Genomic DNA, 26,313 nt, shown 5'->3' on the forward strand with positions numbered 1-26,313 from the left:
GATACCCCAAAAGGACCAGGAAATGGATGGTGCTGGGATTAAAAACAAAACCAAGTTAAGATTTAGTTCAGCATTAAACAAAAAAAATATCGTTAACTTTTAAAACAAAAACGCTGTTAAGGAACAATGAAAGGAACAAAGAGGCACCAAATGAAATCCCTCTTCACTATCGTTAAATATACCAATTGTGTTAATCTCTGCAGCAGAAACCTGATTTGTACCTTTCGCCCCAGGAAAGCTCCTGCTTCTCTATGCTCTGCCACCCATGCTCCACAGCCCTGCCATGCCAAACCACAACACCAGCAGCGGCTGAAACCGCTCCCGAGCAGGAGACTTCGTGCAGGAGCAAACCACAGAAAAAGCAGGATGAAAAACTCATGCAAGGCTTGTGTGAGAAGCATGCAAAGACACAATCAAGCAACCTTTTCCAAGAGACTTTTCTCCCTTAAGTGCTTAATGCCAAGTGGACATTTGCGAGAATTTTGCCAGAAACTTCAGGGCTGAAGAGATTGCAAGGAGACCGACAGAGATTTTAACTCCCAGACGCCAGGCTAAGGGTGAAAGAAAAAAAGGAGAAAAGAACAAAGTACGAGAGAGAGAGAGAGATTCAACAATCCTGGAATATCCTGGAATATAATTTTGGAGACGCAGAGAGAAGGAGAGCAGAACTGGCTCTCTCAAAGACGCTGAAAATTAAACCCCAAACAAAAGCCAGATTTATTATTTTGCTTTCCAGTTCAGAACAGTTGTGTTAGAGCAGTGATAGACATCAGAGTGTTATTGTTAATGGCGAGTATTCTGAGCAGAGTCAGGTTACAAGCGGTGTGCCACAAGGGTCTGTTCTGGGTCCTATTCTTTTTAATATGTTTGTGAGTGACATAGGGGAAGGTTTGGTAGGGAAGGTTTGCCTATTTGCAGATGACTCTAAAGTGTGCAATAGGGTTGATATTCCTGGAGGCGTCTGTAATATGGTAAATGATTTAGCTTTACTAGATAAATGGTCAAAGCAATGGAAACTGCAGTTTAATGTTTCCAAATGTAAAATAATGCACTTGGGGAAAAGGAATCCTCAATCTGAGTATTGTATCGGCAGTTCTGTTAGCAAATACTTCAGAAGAAAAGGATTTAGAGGTAGTGATTTCTGACAGTCTCAAAATGGGTGAACAGTGTAGTCAGGCGGTAGGGAAAGCAAGTAGGATGCTTGGCTGCATAGCTAGAGGTATAACAAGCAGGAAGAGGGAGATTATGATCGCGCTATATAGAATGCTGGTGAGACCACATTTGGAATACTGTGTTCAGTTCTGGAGACCTCACCTACAAAAAGAGATTGACAAAATTGAACGGGTCCAAAGACAGGCTACAAGAATGGTGGAAGGTCTTAAGCATAAAAGGTATCAGGAAAGACTTAATAAACTCTATCTGTATAGTCTGGAGGACAGAAGGAAAAGGGGGGACATGATCGAAACATTTAAATATATTAAAGGGTTAAATAAGGTCCAGGAGGGAAGTGTTTTTAATAGGAAAATGAACACAAGAACAAGGGGACACAATCTGAAGTTAGTTGGGGGAAAGATCAAAAGCAACATGAGAAAATATTATTTTACTGAAAGAGTAGTAGATCCTTGGAACAAACTTCCAGCAGACGTGGTAGATAAATCCACAGTAACTGAATTTAAACATGCCTGGGATAAACATATATCCATCCTAAGATAAAATACAGAAAATAGTATAAGGGCAGACTAGATGGACCATGAGGTCTTTTTCTGCCGTCAGACTTCTATGTTTCTATGTTCTCAACCTTTCTAATGCCGTGACCCCTTAATACGGTTCCTCGTGTTGTGGTGGCCACCAACCGTAAGTCTAGCGCCAATTCTCCCAACAGAGCTTTAAGCAGATTGGCAGGAAGGTCAGAGAGACACCCCCATTGTAAATGCCTGCTTGGTCGGATTGTAAAAATATGTCCCAAGGCGCCAGAACAGAAGTTTTAGTTAGAAGCGAAAATATCAGCAAAAATTGCCGAAATCGCATGAGATTTTGCTTTGGGTACATGGTGGCTTTTCACTGCCTGAAAGTGCTTTTCCAAAAGTTATCTGGATTTTCTCAGGGGGTTTTTTTCCCTTTGAAAACCTTTCATTTCTCATCCAAGGAATTTCTTTAATTCCAAAACATAGAAACATAGAAGACTGACGGCAGAAAAAGACCTCACGGCCCATCTAGTCTGCCCTTATACTATTTTTTGTATTTTATCTTAGGATGGATATATGTTTATCCCAGGCATGTTTAAATTCAGTTACTGTGGATTTATCTACCACGTCTGCTGGAAGTTTGTTCCAAGGATCTACTACTCTTTCAGTAAAATAATATTTTCTCACGTTGCTTTTGATCTTTCCCCCAACTAACTTCAAATTGTGTCCCCTTGTTCTTGGGTTCACTTTCCTATTAAAAACACTTCCCTGCTGAACCTTATTTAACCCTTTGACATATTTAAATGTTTCGATCATGTCCCCCCCTTTCCCTTCTGTCCTCCAGACTATACAGATTGAGTCCATAAAGTCTTTCCTGATACGTTTTATGCTTAAGACCTTCCACCATTCTTGTAGCCCGTCTTTGGACCTGTTCAATTTTGTCAATATCTTTTTGTAGGTGAGGTCCCCAGAACTGAACACAGTATTCCAAATGGGGTCTCACCAGCGCTCTATATAGCGGGATCACAATCTCCCTCTTTCTGCTTGTTATACCTTTAGCTATGCAGCCAAGCATCCTACTTGCTTTTCCTACCGCCCGACCACACTGCTCACCCATTTTGAGACTGTCAGAAATAAGGACCCCTAAATCCTTCTCTTCTGAAGTTTTTGCTAACACAGAACTGCCAATACAAAACAAAACAAGAAAGTCCAGATGCACCTTTAGGAAAAAACCATTTTGGGATTATTAGCGAACTAAACCAAGCCGCATCATTCTTGACGGGAAACTTCGATCGCTTTTAAGAAAAACCAATAAAGTATGGTTTATTATTGCAGGATCCCTTGTAGCAGAAGCAGGAATCATTGGAGATTCAGTAGAGCGCAACTTATCTTACCTAAATCGTTGTTCTTCGTGATCGCGGCGGCTGCTCTTGCACGGGGTCCTTGCTGCATGAAGTGGTAGCCAAACTTAAGGATCTTGGTGTTTTCTTCAAGCATCTTGGCAATCTCCATTTCTACGTGTGTCCCGAGCTGCTGCCTCTGTCAGAAATCACCCAAGGTAGAAGTCAACAAAGACCATCGAGCTATGCCCACAGGAAAAAAAAAATAGATTTCACCACTGGGCAAGGAAAAGAGCTCTCAGGAATAGTCTTGAGATAAGAAGATAAGAAGTGGTGGTGGCACTGGAGAATGATATAACACAAAATTTAGTTACTAATTGTTGTGGTTGTCTCTGGCCCAGCTCCTGCCCCAGGGAATGGGGAGGTGGACGCAGGGGAAACTTCAACATGTCACAGGCCTGTGTTATTGCCGACAGAATCAGTTCAGAGTTTAGTTTCCTCGGACGAAGAAGAAGGTGGGAGTGACTCGGCAGAGGAGGGCTTGGCACACAGCCAAGGCAGTCAATCTCCCTTATCTTCCATTGATTCGGATGAAGACGTTTTGGACCCACGCAAGCGCAGAATTATGCGTAGAAGAGACCAAGTAAGGACATATTACAGGAAATAAGTGAGGCCACCTGTGTTTGGGTGGGGCTCCAGGAATTAGGGCTGCTGCTATAAATAGCAGCATGTGGGTTTGGCCATTGTGGAAGAATATCTGATCGGAGTTCGTCAGGAATCCTGTGTCTTCTGGACTTTGTTGCTTTTTCATGCCTTGGAAAACCGTGTGTGTGTATGTGTGTGTGTGTCTCACTTCTTTGGAAGAAGAAGGGGTGTGAAGTTTCTTCACAGCTGTTAGCTAAGTACTTAATGACTGCTTAAGGGAAATTGTACAGACTACCTGGTTGTTTTGGGACGAGTGCTCTTTGCCATACAAAAAGAGTGCTTTAGTTTATTTTGCATTTTGTGATAAAGAACATTGTTTTGAATTTTCAAAATTTTTAATTTATATTTTATTTTATATTTTATTTATTTTATTTTATTATTTTATTTTATTTTTATGCCGCCCCTCTCCGCAGACTCGGGGCGGCATACAAAAAACAAGGCTCAGCTGGCACACCTTTCAGACCCCCCCCCCCAGGTAAGATGTACCGATGTTAGTTACCTGGTTATCAATTTTGATCTCTGTCAAGGTTTCGTTTTCTTTCAGTGCTTCTATTAAGGCCAAAATGCCGGTGCCGGTGATGAAGTTGGATTCAAGATTGAGGCTGTTCAGCGTCCGGTTGGCACGCAGCATCTCTGCAAAAGCCTCGAGAGACCAAAAAGAGCAGCAATGAAGTCCACACTGGGCTGGACACACAACAGACGACACCCAGGCCTCATCACATACCGTTCTGTGCACGGCCCTCGGAGCAGACCAACCGATTCAAAAGTCCCTTATTTCATTGTAAAATCAAACTCTTTATTGACAAAAGCACACATAGCAAAAGCAGATTTGAAGGGCAAGGGAAAAGGGAGTTATTTTTCTCTCCGAAGCTAACATCAACAAATGTCCTCTGTCTGTCCTCCAGACCAGTGTTTCCCAACCTTGGCAACTTGAAGATATTTGGACTTCAACTCCCAGAATTCCCCAGCCAGCTAACGCTGGCTGGGGAATTCTGGGAGTTGAAGTCCAAATATCTTCAAGTTGCCAAGGTGGGAAACACTGCTCCAGACTAGACAGATTGAGTTCATTAAGTCTTTGCTGATACGTTTTATGCTTAAGACCTTCCACCATTCTTGTAGCCCGTCTTTGGACCCGTTCAATTTTGTCAATATCTTTTTGTAGGTGAGGTCTCCAATACTATGTTCGGTTCTGGAGACCTCACCTACAAAAAGATATTGACAAAATTGAATGGGTCCAAAGACGGGCTACAAGAATGGTGGAAGGTCTTAAGCATAAAACGTATCAGGGAAGACTTAATGAACTCAATCTGTATAGTCTGGAGGACAGAAGGAAAAGGGGGGAGATGATCGAAACATTTAAGTATGTTAAAGGGTTAAATAAGGTCCAGGAGGGAAGTGTTTTTAATAGGCAAGTGAACACAAGAACAAGGAGACACAATCTGAAGTTAGTTGGGGTAAAGATCAGAAGCAACGTGAGAAAATATTATTTTACTTAAAGAGTAGTAGATCCTTGGAACAAGCTTCCAGCAGACCCACAGCAGTGTGAAGATTAAAAAGATGTAAACAAGCATCTGTTGAGTGGGCTGGGCGTCCTGCTCCCATCTCCAATGATCTCATAATAAGACACAGTTGTGAGAGCCAAATCTGGTTCTTTTTGCTTACAAGGGCCACGGGGTCATTGCTCCGAGTAGCTGCAAGGCTGAAGCTCTTCACGTAGGTATTTGTGTCCAAGGCTTTGGCGTATTCTTTTAGAGTTGGAATGGGGATGTTCTGGAAGTCAAGGGGGAAAAGGCTTTTATTTATTTATTTTTATTAATCTTTTATTAATTTTCAAGTCTTTCAAAACAAGGATACAATAATACTTTGGAGTAATTCCGCATTGTTACTAGTGAAGGGCCGCACTTACCTCCGGGACCGCCTGCTGCCGCACGAATCCCGGCAACCGATTAGGTTCCACAAAGTTGGCCTTCTCCGGGTCCCGTCGACGAAACAATGCCATCTGGCGGGACCCATGGGAAGAGCCTTCTCTGTGGCGGCCCCGGCCCTCTGGAATCAGCTCCCTCCGGAGATTAGAACTGCCCCCATCCTCCTTGCCTTCCGTAAACTCCTTAATACCCACCTTTGTATGGGGGAATTGAGATATCTCCCCCGGGCCTATACAATTTATGTATGGTATGTTTGTATGTATGTTTGATTAATAATGGGGTTTTTAAAAAATGTTTTTAAATTATTAGATTTGTTATGAATATGTTCTATTGTTGTTGTGAGCCGCCCCGAGTCTACGGAGAGGGGCGGCATACAAATCTAATTAATAAATAAATAAATTATCATTCTCATAAATTACAATTCTTACCTTGATATTGTTCAGGTTTACTTCAAGAAGGCGAGGATCATTATCTTTAACCCTCTGCAAACTCTCTTCCACATTTGTGGGGTTTGGTGGCTCATCAAAGACTGGGATTACTTTTTCACCTTTAACTACATCTGAATTAAGAAGGGGGAAAAAAACCATGCATTGATTACGGTATATTTCCGTTACAAGTAAAGTCGCTGCTAACCCAAATCTTCCTGCAACTGATAAAGGATGGGGCTTTTAAGTAGTATATGACCCACGTTTTTCATGCTCACACATCACTGCACCACTACCAACTCAGAAAGTGAGTAGCAATTTAGTAGGTTATTTTAAAAGATGTATATTTCTTTCAAGATAACCAGTTTCTAAATCATATCCTGGGGTAGTGTGTGAGTAGCCATGTCAACAGCACTTCTCCGAGCATTGTCATCCAACTAATTTTTAGACAGGCAATACAGGGGAAGGACCTTCTCTGTGGCGGCCCCAGCCCTCTGGAACCAACTCCCCCCAGAGATTAGAATTGCCCCCACCCTCCTTGCCTTTTGTAAGCTTCTTAAAACCCACCTCTCCCACCAGGCATGGGGGAACTGAGATACTCTTTCCTCTTAGGCCTTTACAATTTTATGCATGGTATGTCTGTATGTATGTTTGGTTTTATAATAAGGGTTTTTAACTGTTTTAATATTGGATTGTTATATGCTGTTATTATTACTGTTGTTAGCCGCCCCGAGTCTACGGAGAGGGGCGGCATACAAATCCAATAAATATTATTATTATTATTATTATTATTATTATTATTATTATTATTATTATTATTTTTATGAAGGTAGCCCCATGAAGGATATTTAACTTACTGGTTTTTCATTCAAATTTTATTTAATCAAAAGCTAAAGTTGTTTCTACTTGGAAACCGCTTCTGGGCTTTGTGGTTGTGGTAGGAAAAAAAAATGAAACTTTGGTTTTGGGTTTTACTAATTAAATATATTCCTTGTTATAGAAATGGCTAGCTTATACTATTATGTAGAGATAAAAAGTTGAGGTTGGATGTCATTATTTTATTCTACTGCACCAAAGGAAGCCTGTAGTTAATGCCTTTCCCCCCCCTCCTTTTTCTTCAATCAATATCAACTTTATTTGATTAGTCAATCGACCATATCAAAGCGAGGAAAAGGACCACATTGCTCGCCATAAAACTGTGACTGGTTAAAATACAATAAAATTGGCTAAAATAGAGGGAATTTGAATAAATAATAAGTTAAAATGCAGTATAATATGCTAAAATTGAGTAGTAAAACATGAGAATATAACTCGTGCAAAGGATTATATTAAACAAATCTAAGATACTGATATAAAATATTCTTAAGTGAGTTCGTCCTCCTTTTTCTTATACTTTCCCTTCCCCTATCTTTCCTACAATTTTCTTCGGTATTTTGGTATTTTATATTATAAATTAATTTTAGAAATTCACTACATCAAATGCTGGTTTGGGGGTATATCTGTTTAGTCCCATGCGTTGGAGTTCATCCCCCACTGTGAAAAAAGCTGCAGGCTTCGTGTTAAGGCTTTCAAACTGGACACTCACTTGTGAAACTTTCACCAACACCGCCAACACCATTGCTGCTTCCCACAATATCCTTCAATTGAGAGCTGCTTAGCAAGTTGTGCATTCCCAGAATGGCTGGAATTAAAAAAAAAGAGGGTGGAAAAGGCAAAAATCATTATTGCACATTATTCTTTCATTTCCAACGAGGCAGAAAGCGGCAATCCACCTTCTCCTTGGGTACTTTCGCCAGCCTCAATCTGGTGGGAAAGGAGGAAGACAAGGATTGACCAACAGCTAGATGGAAAAGATTCAGTCAAGAGCCATCGTGGTGCTTCCAAGATTCACCCATGTTTCCTCAACACTCCGTGGCTTGCATTGGCTGCCGATCAGTTTCCGGTCACAATTCAAAGTGTTGGTCATGACCTTTAAAGCCCTACATGGCTTTGGACCATACAACCTCTGGAACCGCCTGCTACCGCACGAATCCCAGCGACCGATAAGGTCCCACAGAGTTGGCCTTCTCTGGGTCCTGTTGACTAAACAATGTCGCTTGGCAGGCCCCAGGGGAAGAGCCTTCTCTGTGGCGGCCCCGGCCCTCTGGAACCAACTCCCCCCGGAGATTAGAATTGCCCCCACCCTCCCTGTCTTTCGTAAACTACTCAAGAGTCATTTATACCGCCAGGCATGGGGGAGTTGAGATATTCCTTCCCCCTAGGCCATTACAAGTTACGCATGGTATGTCTGTGTGTATGTTTGGTTTTATAATAAGGGTTTTTAGTTGTTTTATTATTGGATTGTCACATGCTGTTTTTATTATTGTTGTTAGCCGCCCCGAGTCTACGGAGAGGGGCGGCATACAAATCCAATAAATTATTATTATTATCTTTGGAAGTTCTGTAAAATGTTTTATAGGTGGCACTTCCCACCGGCAAGACTTACAATGAAGCGTATAAGATACACCGAAATTATCAGCCCCTTTTAGGCAGGAAAAAGTGTGTACAGTGATATCTTGTCTTACAAACCCCTCGTCATACAAACCTTTCAAGATACAAACCCGGGGTTTAAGATTTTTTTTGGCCTCTCCTTCCAAGCTATTTTCACCTTACAAACCCAAGCCGCCGCCACTGGGATGCCCCGCTCTGGACTTCTGTTGCCAGCGAACCGCCCGTTTTTCCGTGTTTTTGTGATGCTGTAATTTCACTGAGGCTCCCTTCACTGGGAAACCCCACCTCCGGACTTCCGTGTTTTTGCGATGCTGCAGGGGAATCCCAGCCGCGCAAAAACAGGTGCTTCGCTGGCAGCGGAAGTCCGGAGGTGGGGTTTCCCAGCGAAGGGAGCCTCAGTGAAATTACAGCATCACAAAAACACGGAAGTCCGGAGGTGGGGTTTCGAGGACTTCTGTGTTTTTGTGATGCTGCAATTTCGCTGAAGCTCCTCTCGCTGGGAAACCCCACCTCCGGACTTCCGCTGCCAGCGAAGCCCTGCAGCATCACAAAAACATGGAAGTCCGGAGGTGCGGTTTCCCCTGGAGGGGAGCCTCAGGGGAATCCCAGCAGCGCAAAAACGGGCGCTTCGGCTGGCAAAAGGGGTGAGTTTTGGGCTTGCACGCATTCTTCGCTTTTCCATTGATTCCTATGGGAAACATTGTTTCGTCTTACAAACTTTTCACCTTACAAACCTCGTCCCGGAACCAATTAGGTTCGTAAGACAAGGTACCGCTGTATTATACTCCGAAAAATACGGTAAGCAACTCTCCCACGCCAAACCACCCCTCCCCACCTTAACAAACCCTACAAACCTGCAAGATCACACAGTTCCGTGTCAGTGGCACTTGTCAAGGCCTCCTCCAGTTCTGGATCGAGCGCCACTTTTTCTTCTGCGTAAGACTGTATTGGTTTCTGTTTAGGAATGAACACTTTTCCTGTTCGGAAGGAAATAAAAATATGCAGGTTAGGATGGTGTTAAGGAGAATGCAGAGTGATCCCCGAGTTAACAAGGGAACGTGGAATCGTAGCATAGAAATAGAATTCTGGGAGTTGACGTCCAAATATCTTCAAGTTGCCAAGGTTGGGAAACACTGATCTAGGGCACATGCAGGAAGGCAAAATGTAGATATTTTAAATGATAACAAACTAGGCCAGGCCTGGCTCAATATAGGAAGTGGAATTGCACACACAAACAGCTGTAGCCCTCTTTATTTAACTCCCTTCACCATCTGGTTTTTGTTTCTTGTACATTTATTTGCTCATCGTCACAAGCTTTGGCAGGCTCTAACCTGGATTATTATTGTTCTTTAAGAGGGAATGTCAGAAAGAAAGTTTGCAGCATCTGGAATCTATTTCAGCAACATTGCAATTAATGGGAAAAGACTCAAAGGTTGGCATTTTCTTGGGCGGGGTATGTGTGGAAGAGCCATTGGGTGGCATACAAGTTTCATCAATGGCTGGTTGAACAAACCATGATTAGCCTGAATCAAGCTATCCATTGTGTTAATATCAATTATCATCAGGGCAGGTTTTTATTTTTTTTCAGCACTTCGACCAAGTGGACAAAATTATACCAGTCTAAATCAGTGTTTTCCAACCTTGGCAACTTAAAGATACCTGAATTCTGGGAGTTGAAGTCCAAATATCTTCAAGTTGCCAAGGTAGGGAAACTGGTCTAAATCACATCTGAACTGTGGTGCTGTATTTTGGGGTGATCGATGTTGGATCAGTATCTTTAGGATGGGAGCCCAAACAGAGTTTAGACAAGAAGCGTTAGCCTTCTCTGAGTCCCGTCGGCTAGACAATGTCGTCTGGCGGGACCCGGGGGAAGAGCCTTCTCTGTGGTGGCCCCGACCCTCTGGAATCAGCTCCCTCCCGAGATTCGCACTGCCCCCACCCTCCTCGCCTTTCGCAAGAGCCTCCAAACTCATTTATGTCGCCAGGCATGGGGCAATTAGATCAAGCCCCCTTCCTCTGTTTACGAGATGTAATGTGTGGTTGTGAATGAATTGGTTGACTGTTTTTTTTATTATACATGCGATTTTAGTACTAACTTTTAATTAATTAGATTTGTTGTTGTGTTGCTTTTGTACCCTGTGAGCCGCCCCGAGTTTTCGGAGAAGGGCAGCATACAAATCTAGATGATGATGATGATGATGATGATGATGATGATGATGATAATAATAATAATAATAATAATTAGATTTGTATGACCGAATTCTGAAGCATAACACACCAGACATTGTGATCGTGGAGAAAAAGAAAGTATGGATCATCGACATCGCAATCCCAGGAGACAGCAGAATTGAGGAGAAGCAGCTAGAGAAATTAGTGAAATACAAAGATCTAAAAATAGAGCTGCAACGACTCTGGCATAAGCCAGTGAAAGTGGTCCCAGTGGTACTTGGCACGCTGGGTGCAGTGCCAAAGGATCTCAGCGGACATTTGAAAACCATTGGAATTGACAAAATCTCCATCTGTCAATTGCAAAAGGTCGCTTTACTGGGATCGGCAAACATAATTCGCCGCTACATCACGCAGTCCTAGGTGCTTGGGAAGTGCCCGACTGGTGATGAAATACGAAATCCAGCATAGTGATCTCGTTTGCTGTGTTGTACTGATATAATAATGATAATAATAATAATTAGATTTGTATGCCGTCCCTCTCCGAAAACTTGGGGTTCACAACAACAAAACACAGTACAAATCTAATGATTAAAAAACAGTTTAAAACCCTTAATATAAAAACAGTCATACATCCCAAACAAACCATACATAAAGTGGGACGGCCCGGGGGAATCAATTTCCCCGCAAAGGTGGGTTTTTAGGAGTTTGCAATAATAATAATAATAATAATAATAATAATAATAATAATGAGGAGGAGGAGGAGGAGAAGGAGAAGGAGAAGAAGAAGAGGAAGGAGAAGAAGAAGAGGAAGAAGGAGGAGGAGGAGAAGAAGAAGAGGAAGAAGAAGGAGAAGAAGAAGAAGGAGAAAGAGAAGAAGAAGGAGAAGGAGAAGAAGAAGGAGAAGGAGAAGAAAAAGAAGAAGGAGGAGGAGGAGAAGAAGGAGGAGGAGGAGGAGAAGGAAGAAGAAGAAAGAAGAAGAAAGAAGGAAGAAGGAAGAAGAAAGAAGAAGAAAGAAGAAGAAGAAGAAGAAGAAGAAAAAATAATAAACTAAACCATCAGTTGAAACCTCCAGCGGTTTAGTTCACTTGCTCTCCATGCTTTGTCGGATCTAAGCCATCTCTAATCCACAAGACTTCCTTGCTTTTTTCCCTTGACTCTACATACTGTTATTAGCAATAGCAAACCTTTCATTAATTTTTAAAGCAGAATAAAATAGTGCAATATTTTGTCAGCTCTATTTGGAAGCAAGTTTTCCAGAGACTGGACAATTAGTTTCAAAGTGAAGCAGACACCATAGGTTTCCTCATCTGAACCCTATTTAAACCCAAGCTGTGCTATTGTTCCCTTCCAGGCATCAAACCCCCATCAAGAATGCAATTTAGCCGCTCCTTCTGCAAAATGGACCATACCTGAAACATAAGTTTTGTTTAATCAAAGCTGACAAGATCCCTCTTGCTTGGTCCTCACCTCTGCTTGCCATTAGAGAAAAGTTAAGATTCCTTTCCAGGTAATGAGCAAATACTTTAAGAGGGAAAAAAATCTTAAGCTTATTGTTTACTCCCTCCAAGGATTAAAAAAATAATAATAATCCCTACCCTCTATGGCCTTTGGAAATAATGACTTAACAGTTGGCAGAAGATCAAAAAACTCCTCCAGATCCTTCCCCCTTGACGCATAAGCCACACAAGCATTGCCCAAAGAGCACATCTGCAGTTGTTCACAAAAGCCATGGCTATTCTGACGATAATGATTTGGGAATGCTGATCCTATTTACTAAGGAAACTCTGCAGAGAAACAAGAATCGGTTTTGCTTGGTTTGAAAAACCAGAAAAACACATCAAAATACATCTGTAACTACCTGGTTAGTTCTGCAAGCTGAGGTCTTTTGGCACAGCACCCAGTGTGCCGATTGCTACTGCGACCACCTGTACTGGTTTATGCCAGAGTCGTAGTTTGATTTTAAGATCCTGACATCGGCTAAGTTTTTCTTGTATTATGATTATGATTAGGGTTAAATAAGGTCCAGGAGGGAAGTGTTTTTAATAGGAAAGTGAACACAAGAACAAGGGGGCACAATCTGAGGTTAGTTGGGGGAAAGATCAGAAGCAACGTGAGAAAATATTATTTGACTGAAAGAGTAGTAGATCCTTGGAACAAACTTCCAGCAGACGTAGTTGGTAAATCCACAGTAACTGAATTTAAACATGCCTGGGATAAACATAGATCCATCCTAAGATAAAATACAAAAAATAGTATAAGGGCAGACTAGATGGACCGTGAGGTCTTTTTCTGCCGTCAGTCTTCTATGTTTCTATGATTATGATGAAGTAATTAAGCAAGGCAGGTCCATCATCAATCATCATCTCAAGGCAAATCAAATCTCTATAAACAATATAGGCCTGGGGAAGTTATTTCAGTTCCCCCATGCCTGAAGACAAAGGTGAGTTTTAAGGAGTTTACGAAAGGCAAGGAGGGTGAGGGCAATTCTAATCTCAGGGGGGAGCTGGTTCCAGAGGGTCGGGGCCGCCACAGAGAAGGCTCTTCCCCTGGGTCCCGCAAAATGACATTGTTTAGTCGACGGGACCCGGAGAAGACCCACTCTGTGGGACCTAATCGGTCACTGGGATTCGTGCGGCAGAAGGAAGTCCTGGAGATATTCTGGTCCGATGCCATGAAGGGCTTTATAGGTCAAAACCAACACTTTGAATTGTGACCGGAAATTGATCGGCAACCAATGCAGACTGCGGAGTGTTGGTGTAACATGAGCATACCTAGGGAAGCCCATGACTGCTCTCGCAGCTGCATTCTGCACGATCTGAAGTTTCCGAAAATTCTTCAAAGGTAGCCCCAGGTAGAGAGCGTTACAGTAGTCGAGTCTCGAGGTGATGAGGGCATGAGTGACTGTGAGTAGTGAGTCCTGATCCAGATAGGGCCGCAACTGATGCACCAGGCAAACGCCCCCCTCGCCACAGCTGAAAGATGGTTCTCTAATGTGAGCTGTGGATCGAGGAGGACGCCCAAGTTGCGGACCCTCTCTGAGGGGGTCAATAATCACCCCCCCATGGTTATGGATGTCAACTGTTTGAGAAGACCTATGAAGGTGGGAAGCTGAATTCTGTCTCATCAGACATGGTCCATCCAAGCTAGTATTACCAACGCGGACCAGGGTTATCTGACTGGGATCTCGGACCAGTGTTTTCCCCATACTCTACTCATCTGAGAACTCCGTGACCTCTTAGCCACAAAGCTCCCCTTGTCAGTTCAGTGAAAGTTTACATCACAAATGCCAATCTTGTGAAAGGAAAGCCTTGTTACATCAGCTCCCTTCGCAGGCGACAGTGTCTCATTGTTCCTTTCACCCAAATTGGAACAAGAGGGGAAGGCGGTCAAGCCACTGTGTAGCAATGATGGATTTATTTATGCGTGGTATCTGTGTATGTATGATTGGTTTCTTAAATTAGGGTTTTTAAATTAACTTAAATATTAGATTTGTTTACATTGTCTTATTATTGTTGTTAGCCGCCCCGAGTCTACGGAGAGGGGCGGCATACAAATCTGATAAATAAATAAATTTAAAATAATAATAATGATAATAATAATCATCATCATCACCACCACCATCATCGCCACTCAAACACCGCCCTCAGTGTTGTTTACCTCAGCTGAGGCGCACAGCAGAGTTCCGTCGCGTGAATCAGCTGAGGTAAAAACCAAGGGAATATAGTACAGTACAGGGAACGGCGGGAACGAGAGGGCGGAGCCAGCCAGAGGCAGTATTTGTTGGTTCCCCAAACTACTCAAAATTTCCGCTACTATATTTATACGTGGCTAGAAAACAAAAGAAATAAACAAACTGAGAAAGAATTGATAACTGTTAATAACAAACTCGATTAGATTAATTGATCATTTAGTAGCTAGATATTTAGGCGTAGATACTCTTCAATTTATCAGAAATGTAAACTAGGAAGGCGACGATGTGTAACGCGATTTTTCTCTGATATTTATTTAAAATAACAATAATGATAATAATAATAATAATAATCATTATCTCCATCTATAATATGCGTGACTTCTTTAACAACCGCCTCAGTTAGCAGCAAAGCCTCCGGTCCCAGTTATGGTGATTGAGGACTGCCTGTCTATGACTCCAGCCTACGAGAGGGAGGCAGAGAGTAAGGAAGTGGAGCTTGGACAAGCCAAGTGGCTCAGTGCAACCATTACCTTTCTTTTCTCCTGTGTAAGGCACAACCTCCTCGACGTCTTTCTGCTCCAGGGCTTCTTTTTCCAAAAATAACAGAAGCTTTTCTCGGTCAAAAGGCCCCCCAGGTTTTTTCAAAGTCTGGTCCTTCTGCCGGAATCCCGCTGGCAAGAGGGCGTTCTGCGAAGCGAAAGGAAGAGGTGAATAACAATAGCAAAAGCCCTACATGGCAATGGACCAGATTACCTCCGGAACCGCCTGCTACCGCACGAATCCCAGCGACCGATAAGGTCCCACAGAGTTGGCCTTCTCCGGGTCCTGTCGACTAAACAATGTCGTTTGGCGGGCCCCAGGGGAAGAGCCTTCTCTCTGGCGGCCCCGGCGCTCTGGAACCAACTCCCCCCGAGATTAGAACTGCCCCCACCCTCCCTGTCTTTCGTAAACTACTCAAGACTCATTTATACCGCCAGGCATGGGGGAATTGAGATATTCCTTCCCCCTAGGCCATTACAAGTTATGCATGGTATGTTTGTGTGTATGTTTGGCTTTATAACAGGGGTTTGCAGTTGTTTTTATTATTGGATTGTACATGTTGTGTTTATTATTGTTGTTAGCCGCCCCGAGTCCACGGAGAGGGGCGGCAAACAAATCCAATAAAAAAATAAAAAATAAAATTTAAGACTTATATACCGCTTGACAGTGCTTTGCAGTCCTCTCTAAGTGATTTACAGAGTCAGCCTATTTTCCCCCAACAATCTGGCTCTTCATTTGACCCACTTTGGAAGGATGGAAGGCCGAGTCAACCTTGAGCCGGTGGTGAGATTCGATCTGCCGAATTGCAGGCAGACGGAAGTCAACAGAAGCAGCCTGCAGTACTGCACTCCAACCACTGCGCCACCCTCTCGCACCACAACCACACGGAGAGTCAACCAAACGGGTCCCCCTTATTCTGAGGCTGCTCAATATAAAGTCCCAAACGTATCCTGAGAAATGAATTAAGGTCAAGGGGCTTTAGGGCGGTGGTTCTCAACCTTTCTAATGCCGTGACCCCTTAATACAGTTCCTCGTGTTGTGGTGACCCCCAACCATATGTCTAGCGCCAATTCTCCCAACAGGGCTGTAAGCTGATTGGCAGGAAGGTCAGAGGGACATGCCCACTGCCAGCGCCTGATTGGTTGGATTGTAAAAATATCTTCCAAGGCACCAGAATAGAAGCTTTAATTCCTAACACTATGGGAAATTTGTCTTTTCCCATGGTCGTTAGGTGACCCCGTGAAATGGTTGTTTGACCCCCCCAAAGGGAAAAATTAATTAAAAAATTATAAAAACATAGAAGTCTGACGGCAGAAAAAGACCTCATGGTCCATCGAGTCTGCCCTTATACTATTTTCTGTATTTTATCTTAGGATGGATATATGTTTATCCCAGGCATGTTTAAATTCAGTTACTGTGGATTTACCAACCACGTCTGCTGGAAGTTTGTTCCAAGGATCTACTACTCTTTCAGTCAAATAATATTTTCTCCTGTTGCTTTCGATCTTTCCCCCAACTAACTTCAGATTGTGTCCCCTTGTTCTTGTGTTCACTTTCCTATTAAAAACACTTCCCTCCTGGACCTTATTTAACCCTTTAATATATTTAAATGTTTCGATCATGTCCCCCCTTTTCCTTGTGTCCTCCAGACTATACAGATTGAGTTCATGAAGTCTTTCCTGATACGTTTTATGCTTAAGACCTTCCACCATTCTTGTAGCCCGTCTTTGGACCCGTTCAATTTTGTCAATATCTTTTTGTAGGTGAGGTCTCCAGAACTGAACACAGTATTCCAAATGTGGTCTCACAAGCGCTCTATATAAGGGGATCACAATCTCCCTCTTCCTGCTTGTTATATCTCTAGCTATGCAGCCAAGCATCCTACTTGCTTTTCCTACCGCTTGACCACACTGCTCACCCATTTTGAGACTGTCAGAAATCACTACCCCTAAATCCTTCTCTTCTGAAGTTTTTGCTAACACAGAACTGCCAATACAATACTCAGATTGAGGGTTCCTTTTCCCCAAGTGCATTATTTTACATTTGGAAACATTAAACAAAAGAATAGAATAGATAATAGAATAGAATATAGAATAGTTCTCCTTAGTTCTAGGTTGCTTGTCCCCTTGAGTAGCTTCCATCCATTGCTTCTTGTCCTGGCTTCAGGTACTTTGGAAATGCTAAGAAAACATTGGGACCATATTGTACACACCTCTGGATCAAGGTCATCCAGGACGGTTTCTAGTTGCTTCAATTCTTCTTCAGACAACTTGCCCAAAATTTCATCCTCGTCAAGTTCCCTGTATTTGTCAAAGTCTTTCCGGAATGGGAGCGCCATCTCTCTGGCAGACCAACGTCGAGTAGTAGCTTGATCAACCAACAGCAAGACCAAGGTGTTAGCTTCGGGTTTTTAACTGGAAGGACAGAAAGGGGGGGGGGGGGAGGAAAATGTACTCATAGAAACATAGAAGACTGATGGCAGAAAAAGACCTCATGGTCCATCTAGTCTGCCCTTATACTATTTTCTGTATTCTATCTTAGGATGGATATATGTTTATCCTAGGCATGTTTAAATTCAGTTACTGTGGATTTATCTACCACGTCTGCTGGAAGTTTGTTCCAAGGATCTACTACTCTTTCAGTAAAATCATATTTTCTCACGTTGCTTTTGATCTTTCCCCCAACTAACTTCAGATTGTGCCCCCTTGTTCTTGTGTTCACTTTCCTATTAAAAACACTTCCCTCCTGAACCTTATTTAACCCTTTAACATATTTAAATGTTTCGATCATTTGGCAAAGAACCCTGAACGAATGAAATTCACATGACCGACTCATCCGAGGACGCAGGATAAATTATCTACAACTGCTTTTACCGCTATGCTGATGGCTAAGTATGCCTCCAAAAACTTAAAAATGATGCATAACAATCTCCCTTAGAGATGTGCAGTTGTCGTCACTCAAACTGGTTAGAAGATTAGCGTTATTAACAACAGTGGGATTCCAAATCTTTTCCTAGCGGTTTTATGAGAGAGCGCTTTGTGGACGCACACACCTAACGCACACTTTGCACTCGCGCGCGGCACTCAAACACCGCCCTCAGTGTCAGCGCTGATGAGCTGGGCTGTTGTTTACCTCAGCTGAGGCGCCTGGCAGAGCTCTGTCACGTGAATCAGCTGAGGTAAAAACCAAGGGAATATAGTACAGGGAACGGCGGGAGCGGAAGGGCGGGCCCAGCCAGAGGCGGTATTTGCTGGTTCCCCGAACTACTCAAAATTTATTACTTATTTATTTATTACTTAGATTTGTATGCCGCCCCTCTCCGAAGACTCGGGGCGGCTCACAACATCTCCGCTACTGGTTTATAAATGGTTAGAAAACAAATAAACAAAAAAACTGAGAAAGAATTGGCAACTGTTAATAACAAATTCAATTAAATTAATTGATAATTTAGTAGCTAGATAGTTAGACATACTCTTTTCTCCTTTTTAATTATCAGAAATATAAAATAGGAAGACGACGATGTGTTACGCGATTATTCTCTAATATGTCTGTACTGTACAGTTGTGTTTTTGTATGGTTTGTCTTTTTTACCCCTCTTCTTATTTTTTCCTTTTTGTATGTTTGTGTTTTTCTTTTTTAAAATCTTAATAAAAAAATTTTTAAACAAAAAACCCACAAAATTTCAGCTACTGATTCCCCTGAACCGGCTGAATACCGCTTCCGATTATCAATATATATCTAGAACAGCCTTGACAACTTTAAGATATGAGGACTTCAACTCCCAGAATTCCCCAGTCGGCCACGGAGGAGATGTTGGCCCTCTTTAAGTTCAGCCAGAATGTTCCCTTGCTAAAAAGCACACGTTTCCTATCAACCTTCTCCAATCTGGCTCCCTCCCAATATTCAATTGCGCTTCCTGTTATGTTAGCCAGGGATTATGTAGAGATTCAGACAAGGAAACGAGTGGCGTATAATAGCCTAGCCAGCCAAGTCTTTGGCTTCAAAAGTCCACATCATAATCGACTCTGTAAGTACCAGAGTAATTATTATTATTATTATTTATTATTTATTATTTATTATTATTTATTATTATTTATTATTATTTATTATTATTTATTATTATTTATTATTATTTATTATTATTTATTATTATTTATTATTATTATTATTATTTATTATTATTATTATTAATTATTATTATTATTATTATTATTATTATTATTATTATTATTATTAATTGGATTTGTATGCCGCCCCTCTCCGTAGACTCGGGGCGGCTAACAACAATAATATAAAACATCATGTAAATCCAATACTAAAACTAATACTAAAACAATTTAAAAACCCTTAGTATTTGTAAAACCAAACATACATACAAACAAACAATTCAGTTACTGTGGATTTACCAACCACGTCTGCTGGAAATTTGTTCCAAGGATCTACTACTCTTTCAGTCAAATAATATTTTCTCATGTTGCTTTTGATCTTTCCCCCAACTAACTTCGGATTGTGTCCCCTTGTTCTTGTGTTCACTTTCCTATTAAAAACACTTCCCTCCCGAACCTTATTTAACCCTTTAACATATTTAAATGTTTCTATCATGTCCCCCCCTTTCCCTTCTGTCCTCCAGACTTTACAGATTGAGTTCATTAAGTCTTTCCTGATAGGTTTCATGCTTAAGACCTTCCACCATTCTTGTAGCCCATCTTTGGACCCGTTCAATTGTATCCATATCTTTTTGTAGGTGAGGTCTCCAGAACTGAACACAGGATTCCAAATGGGGTCTCCCCAGCGCTCTATACAGCGGGATCACAATCTCCCTCTTCCTGCTTGTTATACCTCTAGCTATGCAGCCAAGCTTCCTACTTGCTTTTCCTACCGCCCGACCACTCTGCTCACCCATTTTGAGACGGTCAGAAATCACTACACCTAATAACAGGAAATAGTACAAGGGCAGACTAGATGGACCAGGAGGTCTTTTTCTGCCGTCAATCTTCTATGTTTCTATATCATGAGTTTTTCTATTACAGTATTTTTTTTAAAAAAAGAAGCACCCTGATCTTACACAGTGAGTAAGCCAGACTTCCTCCTCCTTGCCTGCAAGTATGTTTTACTCCTCTTCCTGAGTCTCCAGCCAATATCTCAAAAGAAAGTGGTTTCCGGTGGATAATAATAAGCACGGCATTGCCATTAGCTGTCAAGCTGTGACATCTCTGTGCCAAGCCCCCGCTGTGTGTGTCCCCCTCCCCTCGAGCACCCGTGCGTCTGTTTAGAATGGAAGAACATCACAGTGCGCGTGGGCGGGTATGCGCCATGGAAAAGACCCATCAACAATGGGTCGGAGAAATGATGGTAGCACTACACTATGATATAACACAAAATTTACATATTTATTTATTTATTTTATTTTATTTATTGGATTTGTATGCCGCTCCTCTCCGGAGACTCGGGGCGGCTAACAAGAGTAATAAAACAATGTACAATAATAATCCAATAAATACTAAAAATGATTTAAAAAACCATTAATATAAAAAACCAAACATACATACAGACATATCACACATGAAATTGTGTGGTTGGAGACTTTAATGTAATAATAGATCATAATAAAGACTATAGGGGAAAAGAGATGAATAAAAAGAAAAAAGAACTACCAGATGAACTTAAGGATATCATAGATGAATTTAAATTAAAGGATACATGGAGGGAAAGACATAAAGATGAATATAAATACACTTATTATTTGAACCCCCACAATTCATGGTCTAGACTGGATATGATATGGGTAAGGAGCTTACGAAAGGCAAGGAGGGTGGAGGCTATTCTAATCTCTGGCAGGAGTTGGTTCCAGAGGGCCGGGGCCACCACAGAGAAGGCTCTTCCCCTGGGTCCCGCCAAGCGGCATTGTTTAGTTGACGGGACCCGGAGAAGACCCACTCTGTGGGACCTAACCGGTCGCTGGGATTCGTGCAGCAGAAGGCAGTCCCTGAGATAATCTGGTCCGGTGCCATAAAGGGCTTTATAGGTCATAACCAACACTTTGAATTGTGACCGGAAACTGATCGGCAACCAATGCAGACTGCGGAGTGTTGGTGTGACATGGGCATATTTGGGAAAGCCCATGATTGCTCTCGCAGCTGCATTCTGCACGATCTGAAGTTTCCGAACACTTTTCAAAGGTAGCCCCATGTAGAGAGCCCCATATTGATTAGACTTTAAACATATAGAACTTTCTTTTATGAAGTAGGTGATATATTATGAATAGTTTCTTTTATTAAAGATGTATATATAGAATTTTTTATTAGCTATAGCAGTGTTTCCCAACCTTGGCAACGTGAATATATTTGGACTTCAACTTGGGAAACACTGAGCTATAGGATACAATATTAAAATTTAGATAAAAGAGATTTTATTATCCTTTGCATTGATGCAACTTTTTATAGTAAGATGGAGAGGAAGAATTTTCATCTAGATTTTTAGGAATGGACAAAGTTGTATAAAATTAATAGACGTTTTTAGACGAGGAGAGATAAGAGCCTCCATTGAGTGAGGAGTAAGAAAAGTTTATATATGATTGATTTTAAGCGTTGTTGTTGTGTTTATAAGTATATATTGTTTTATTTTAACAATATGTATTTTATTTTATTGTTTAATCTAAACAAATCCATTAGCAAAATGCACATATCCAGGACCCTTCGACCTGGAGTGTTGTCATGTTCTGGAGGAGGTTACTGAGAAAGGTATGTTTGTCCAATCTTTGAGTGTTTTTTAAAATTTTACTCCAGCCCAAATACCTTTAAAGAGCAAGGCTGAACTTCCAAGTCCCATCCATGCAACAAATTTGTGCATTTTATCATTGCTTTTATCAGCACATCTTCTGCTACTCAGTCTCCGGATGAACCTTCGCTAAAGAAAACTGAGTTTATCAGTTTTCCACTATCAATCAAAGACCTGAAACTGGGCCAGTAGTTCAGGAAGATTAATCTGGGAGGCTTTTATTTCTCCCCAAACTCTCCCCTTCTGCACTGAGTATAGTCCAGCAAAGTTCTCTGCACGATTACTGCCATTAAATCCATTAAGGTGGAAATGCAACACAATACAGTGGTACCTCTACCTACGAATGCCTCTACTTATGAACTTTTCTAGATAAGAACCGGGTGTTCAAGATTCTTTTGCCTCTTTTCAAGAACCATTTTTCGCTCACAAACCCGAGCGTCCGAAATTGTAACCGGAAAAGGCAGGGAGAAGCCTCCGTGGGGCCTCTCTAGGAATCTCCTGGGAGGAAACAAGGCTGGAAAAGGCAGGGAGAAGCCTCTGTGGGGCCTCTCTAGGAATCTCCTGGGAGGAAACAGGGCTGGAAAAGGCAGGGAGAAGCCTCTGTGAGGCCTCTCTAGGAATCTCCTGGGAAGAAACAGGGCTGGAAAAGGTAGGGAGAAGCCTTCATGGGCCTCTCTAGGAATCTCCTGGAAGGAAACAGGGCCAGAAAAGGCAGGGAGAAGCCTCTGTGGGGCCTCTCTAGGAATCTCCTGGGAGGAAACAGGGCTGGAAAAGGTAGGGAGAAGCCTTCATGGGCCTCTCTAGGAATCTCCTGGAAGGAAACAGGGCCAGAAAAGGCAGGGAGAAGCCTCCATGGGGCCTCTCTAGGAATCTCCTGGGAGGAAACAGGGCCGGAAAAGGTAGGGAGAAGCCTCTGTGAGGCCTCTCTAGGAATCTCCTGGGAGGAAACAGGGCCCGAAAAGGCGGGGAGAAGCCTTCATGGGCCTCTCTAGGAATCTCCTGGGAGGAAACAGGGCCTCCACCCTCCCTGTGGTTTCTCCAATTGCATGAATTATTTGCTTTTACACTGATTCCTATGGGAAAAAATGCTTCTTCTTACAAACGTTCCTACTTAAGAACCCGTTCACGGAACAAATTAAGTTGATAAGTAGAGGTACCACTGTATTATAAGGGGGAAGGTTGTGTGATCCCTTTATAACAAGCTGCATTGCTTGCTTCCCTAGCCAGCCCGAAACCTGTGGGCAGCTGTGCAAACCTGTTCGACAAGTATCTGGATTGTCACTTCAGGTTTGACTTTCCACCCTGTGCCGAAGGCAGCAACGTTTTGATGAACAAAATGGTTTTTTATTTTGTCTTTCTGCTTTAAACAGGTTTCGTGAGTGATCCTGCTATAGTTCTCGTTTTTTAAGGGATTGATATAGCCAGAGAAAATTTCCAAAGGAGAGAAGATTCTTGGTTATTCTTGGCTTTTTAGTCGAATTTAATACATTCTACCTGATTATATCCTCTAGAACCCTCATTGTATATTATTGTGTATTGGACAAAACAAACAAACAAACAAACATATCCAACTAGCAAGCCAGAATGCTACATAATCCGAATGTTATTTTGGAGGGAAAGTGCTTTGGAATCACAGAATAACCCTGCCACTTGGGAATATTACCATAGAAACATAGAAGATTGACGGCAGAGAAAGACCTCATGGTCCATCTAGTCTGCCCTTATTATTATTATTTATTAGATTTGTATGCCGCCCCTCTCCGAAGACTCGGGGCGGCTCACAAAACTCAGGGCGGCTTATACTATTTGATTAGATTACATTAGATTTATTGGATTTATATGCCGCCCCTCTCCGCAAACTCGGGGCGGCTCACAACAATAATAAAAACAGTACATAATAACAAATCCAATGCCCACCAATCTAATTACAGTTTAAAATTAATAAATTCATAAAACAATCCCAATGTATATAAAAACAGACACATAGTCAATCAATCAATGGCAAAACAACATGGGCAAGGGGGAGATGTTTAGTTCCCCCATGCCTGACGGCAGAGGTGGGTCTTAAGGAGTTTACGAAAGGCAGGGAGGGTGGGGGCAATCCTAATCTCAGGGGGGAGCTGGTTCCAGAGGGTCGGCCCCCCCACAGAGAAGGCTCTTCCCCTGGGTCCCGCCAGACGGCATTGTTTGGTTGACGGGACCCGGAGAAGGCCGACTCTGTGGGACCTAACCGGTCGCTGGGATTCGTGCGGCAGGAGGCGGTCCCGAAGATATTCTGGTCCGGTGCCATGAAGGGCTTTGTAGGTCATAACCAACACTTTGAATTGTGACCGGAAACTGATCGGCAGCCAATGCAGACTGCGGAGTGTTGGAGTGATATGGGCATACTTAGAGACGCCCATAATTGCTCTCGCAGCTGCATTCTGCACGATCTGAAGTTTCCGAACACTTTTCAAAGGTAGCCCCATGTAGAGAGCGTTACAGTAGTCGAGCCTCGAGGTGATCAGGGCATGAGTGACTGTGAGCAATGACTACCGATCCAAATAGGGCCGCAACTGGCGCACCAGGCGAACCTGGGCAAACGCCCCCCTTCGCCACAGCTGAAAGGTGTTTCTCTAATGTGAGCTGTGGATCGAGGAGTACGCCCAAGTTGCGGACCCTCTCTGAGGGGGTCAATAATCCCCCCCCCAGGGTAATGGACGGACAGATAGAATTGTCCTTGGGAGGCAAAACCCACAGCCACTCCGTCTTGTCTGGGTTGAGTTTGAGTTTGTTGACACCCATCCAGGCCCCAACAGCCTCCAGGCACCGGCACATCACTTCCACTGCTTCGTTTCCTGTATTTTATCTTAGGATGGATATAGGTTTATCCCAGGCATGTTTAAATTCAGTTACAGTGGATTTACCAACCACATCTGCTGGAAATTTGTTGCAAGCATCTACTACTCTTTCAGTAAAGTAATATTTTCTCACTTTGCTTCTGATCTTTCCCCCAACCAACCTCAGATTGTGTCCTTGTTCTTGTGTTCACTTTCCTATTAAAAACAGTTCCCTTCTGAACCTTTTTTAACCCTTTCACATATTTAAATGTTTTGATCATGTCCCCCCTTTCCCTTCTGTCCTACAGACTAGACAGATTGAGTTCATTAAGTCTTTCCTGATAAGTTTTAAGACCTTCCGCCATTTTTGTAGCCCATCTTTGGACCCGTTCAATTTGATCCATATCTTTTTGTAGGTGAGGTCTCCGGAACTGAACACAGTATTCCAAATGGGGTCTCACCAGCGCTCTATACAGCGGGATCACAATCTCCCTCTTCCTGCTTGTTATACCTCTTGCTATGCAGCCAAGCATTCTACTTGCTTTCCCTACCACCTGACCGCACTGTTCACCCATTTTGAGACTGTCAGAAATCAAGACCTCTAAAACCTTCTCTTCTGAAGTCTTTGCTAACACAGAAATGACAAAATTGAACGGGTCCAAAGACGGGCTACAAGAATGGTGGAAGGTCTTAAGCATAAAACGTATCAGGAAAAACTTAATGAACTCAATCTGTATAGTCTAGAGGACAAAAGGAAAAGGGGGGACATGATCGAAACATTTAAATATCTTAAAGGGTTAAATAAGGTTCAGGAGGGAAGTGTTTTAATAGGAAAGAACAAGGGGACACAATCTGAAGTTAGTTGGGGGAAAGATCAAAGCAACATGAGAAAATATTATTTTACTGAAAGAGTAGTAGATCCTTGGAACAAACTCCCAGCAGACGTGGTTGGTAAATCCACAGTAACTGAATTTAAACATGCCTGGGATAAACATATATCCATTGTAAGATAAAATACAGGAAATCGTATAAGGACAGACTAGATGGACCATGAGGTCTTTTTCTGCCGTCAGTCTTCTATGTTTCTATGTCTCACACCATAATTTCATATGGGTCTCCTCGCTAAAGCGATTTGAGGCTCTTTCCAGGTTTCAATCTCTGATTATCCCCTCATCTAAATTCATAATAAGCCAACATTACTAAGCAAAGAACACCTAAATAGTTCCTCCCTGCTAGCTTTCCAATTTGGCTCAGTTATCGGCCTTGAAAGGGCCTCCTATCCAGATTTCTGCTATTGTGCAATTGTTCTTTGCAGGACATAGATTGGAAAGCATGAATGAAGTTGAGAAATAGATGTCTGTTCCAAAAGATCACTGCCTCACCTCAATCATCCTAACCACAAAATATAAATAGGAGTGTCTCCCCAAATTTTTTTTTGGACAGACAAATCCCATTTACCATATTTTTTGAGTATAAGTCGCATCTTCCCCCCACTAAAAGAGGTTGAAAATTTGGGTGTGTCTTATTTGTATTTGTATTTATTAGATTTGTATGCCGCCCCTCTCCGAAGACTCGGGGCGGCTAACAATAAAAAAGACAATGAGAACAAATCCAATATTAAGAATAATCTAAAAACCCACAATTTAAAGAACCAATCATACATACAAGCATACCATGTATTCTGTTAAAACAGCTGAAAACCCTTATTTTAAAAATCAATCATACATACAAACATACCATACATAAA

General features: G+C 42.2%; 1 protein-coding gene across 2 annotated transcripts in view; it reads right to left on the minus strand.

Annotated features, from left to right (window-relative positions):
- LOC139173596 (tropomodulin-3-like) overlaps positions 1–26,313 on the minus strand; it is a 36,885-nt gene that overhangs the window by 2,872 nt on the left and 7,700 nt on the right. For both annotated transcript variants that reach the window (XR_011560049.1, XM_070763583.1), the window contains exons 2-9: positions 17,183–17,384; positions 14,961–15,117; positions 9,425–9,547; positions 7,666–7,761; positions 6,084–6,214; positions 5,393–5,500; positions 4,230–4,373; positions 3,080–3,224 (exon numbers count right to left, since the gene is read on the minus strand). Coding sequence is in view for 1 of the 2 variants with exons in the window: in XM_070763583.1 (XP_070619684.1) it covers positions 3,080–3,224; positions 4,230–4,373; positions 5,393–5,500; positions 6,084–6,214; positions 7,666–7,761; positions 9,425–9,547; positions 14,961–15,117; positions 17,183–17,308 (1,030 nt within the window). In the remaining variant the exon portion in view is untranslated. The remainder of the gene's footprint in view (positions 1–3,079; positions 3,225–4,229; positions 4,374–5,392; positions 5,501–6,083; positions 6,215–7,665; positions 7,762–9,424; positions 9,548–14,960; positions 15,118–17,182; positions 17,385–26,313) is intronic.

The sequence above is a fragment of the Erythrolamprus reginae genome, chromosome 10 (genome assembly GCF_031021105.1).
Source record: "Erythrolamprus reginae isolate rEryReg1 chromosome 10, rEryReg1.hap1, whole genome shotgun sequence".
NCBI lineage: Eukaryota > Metazoa > Chordata > Lepidosauria > Squamata > Dipsadidae > Erythrolamprus > Erythrolamprus reginae.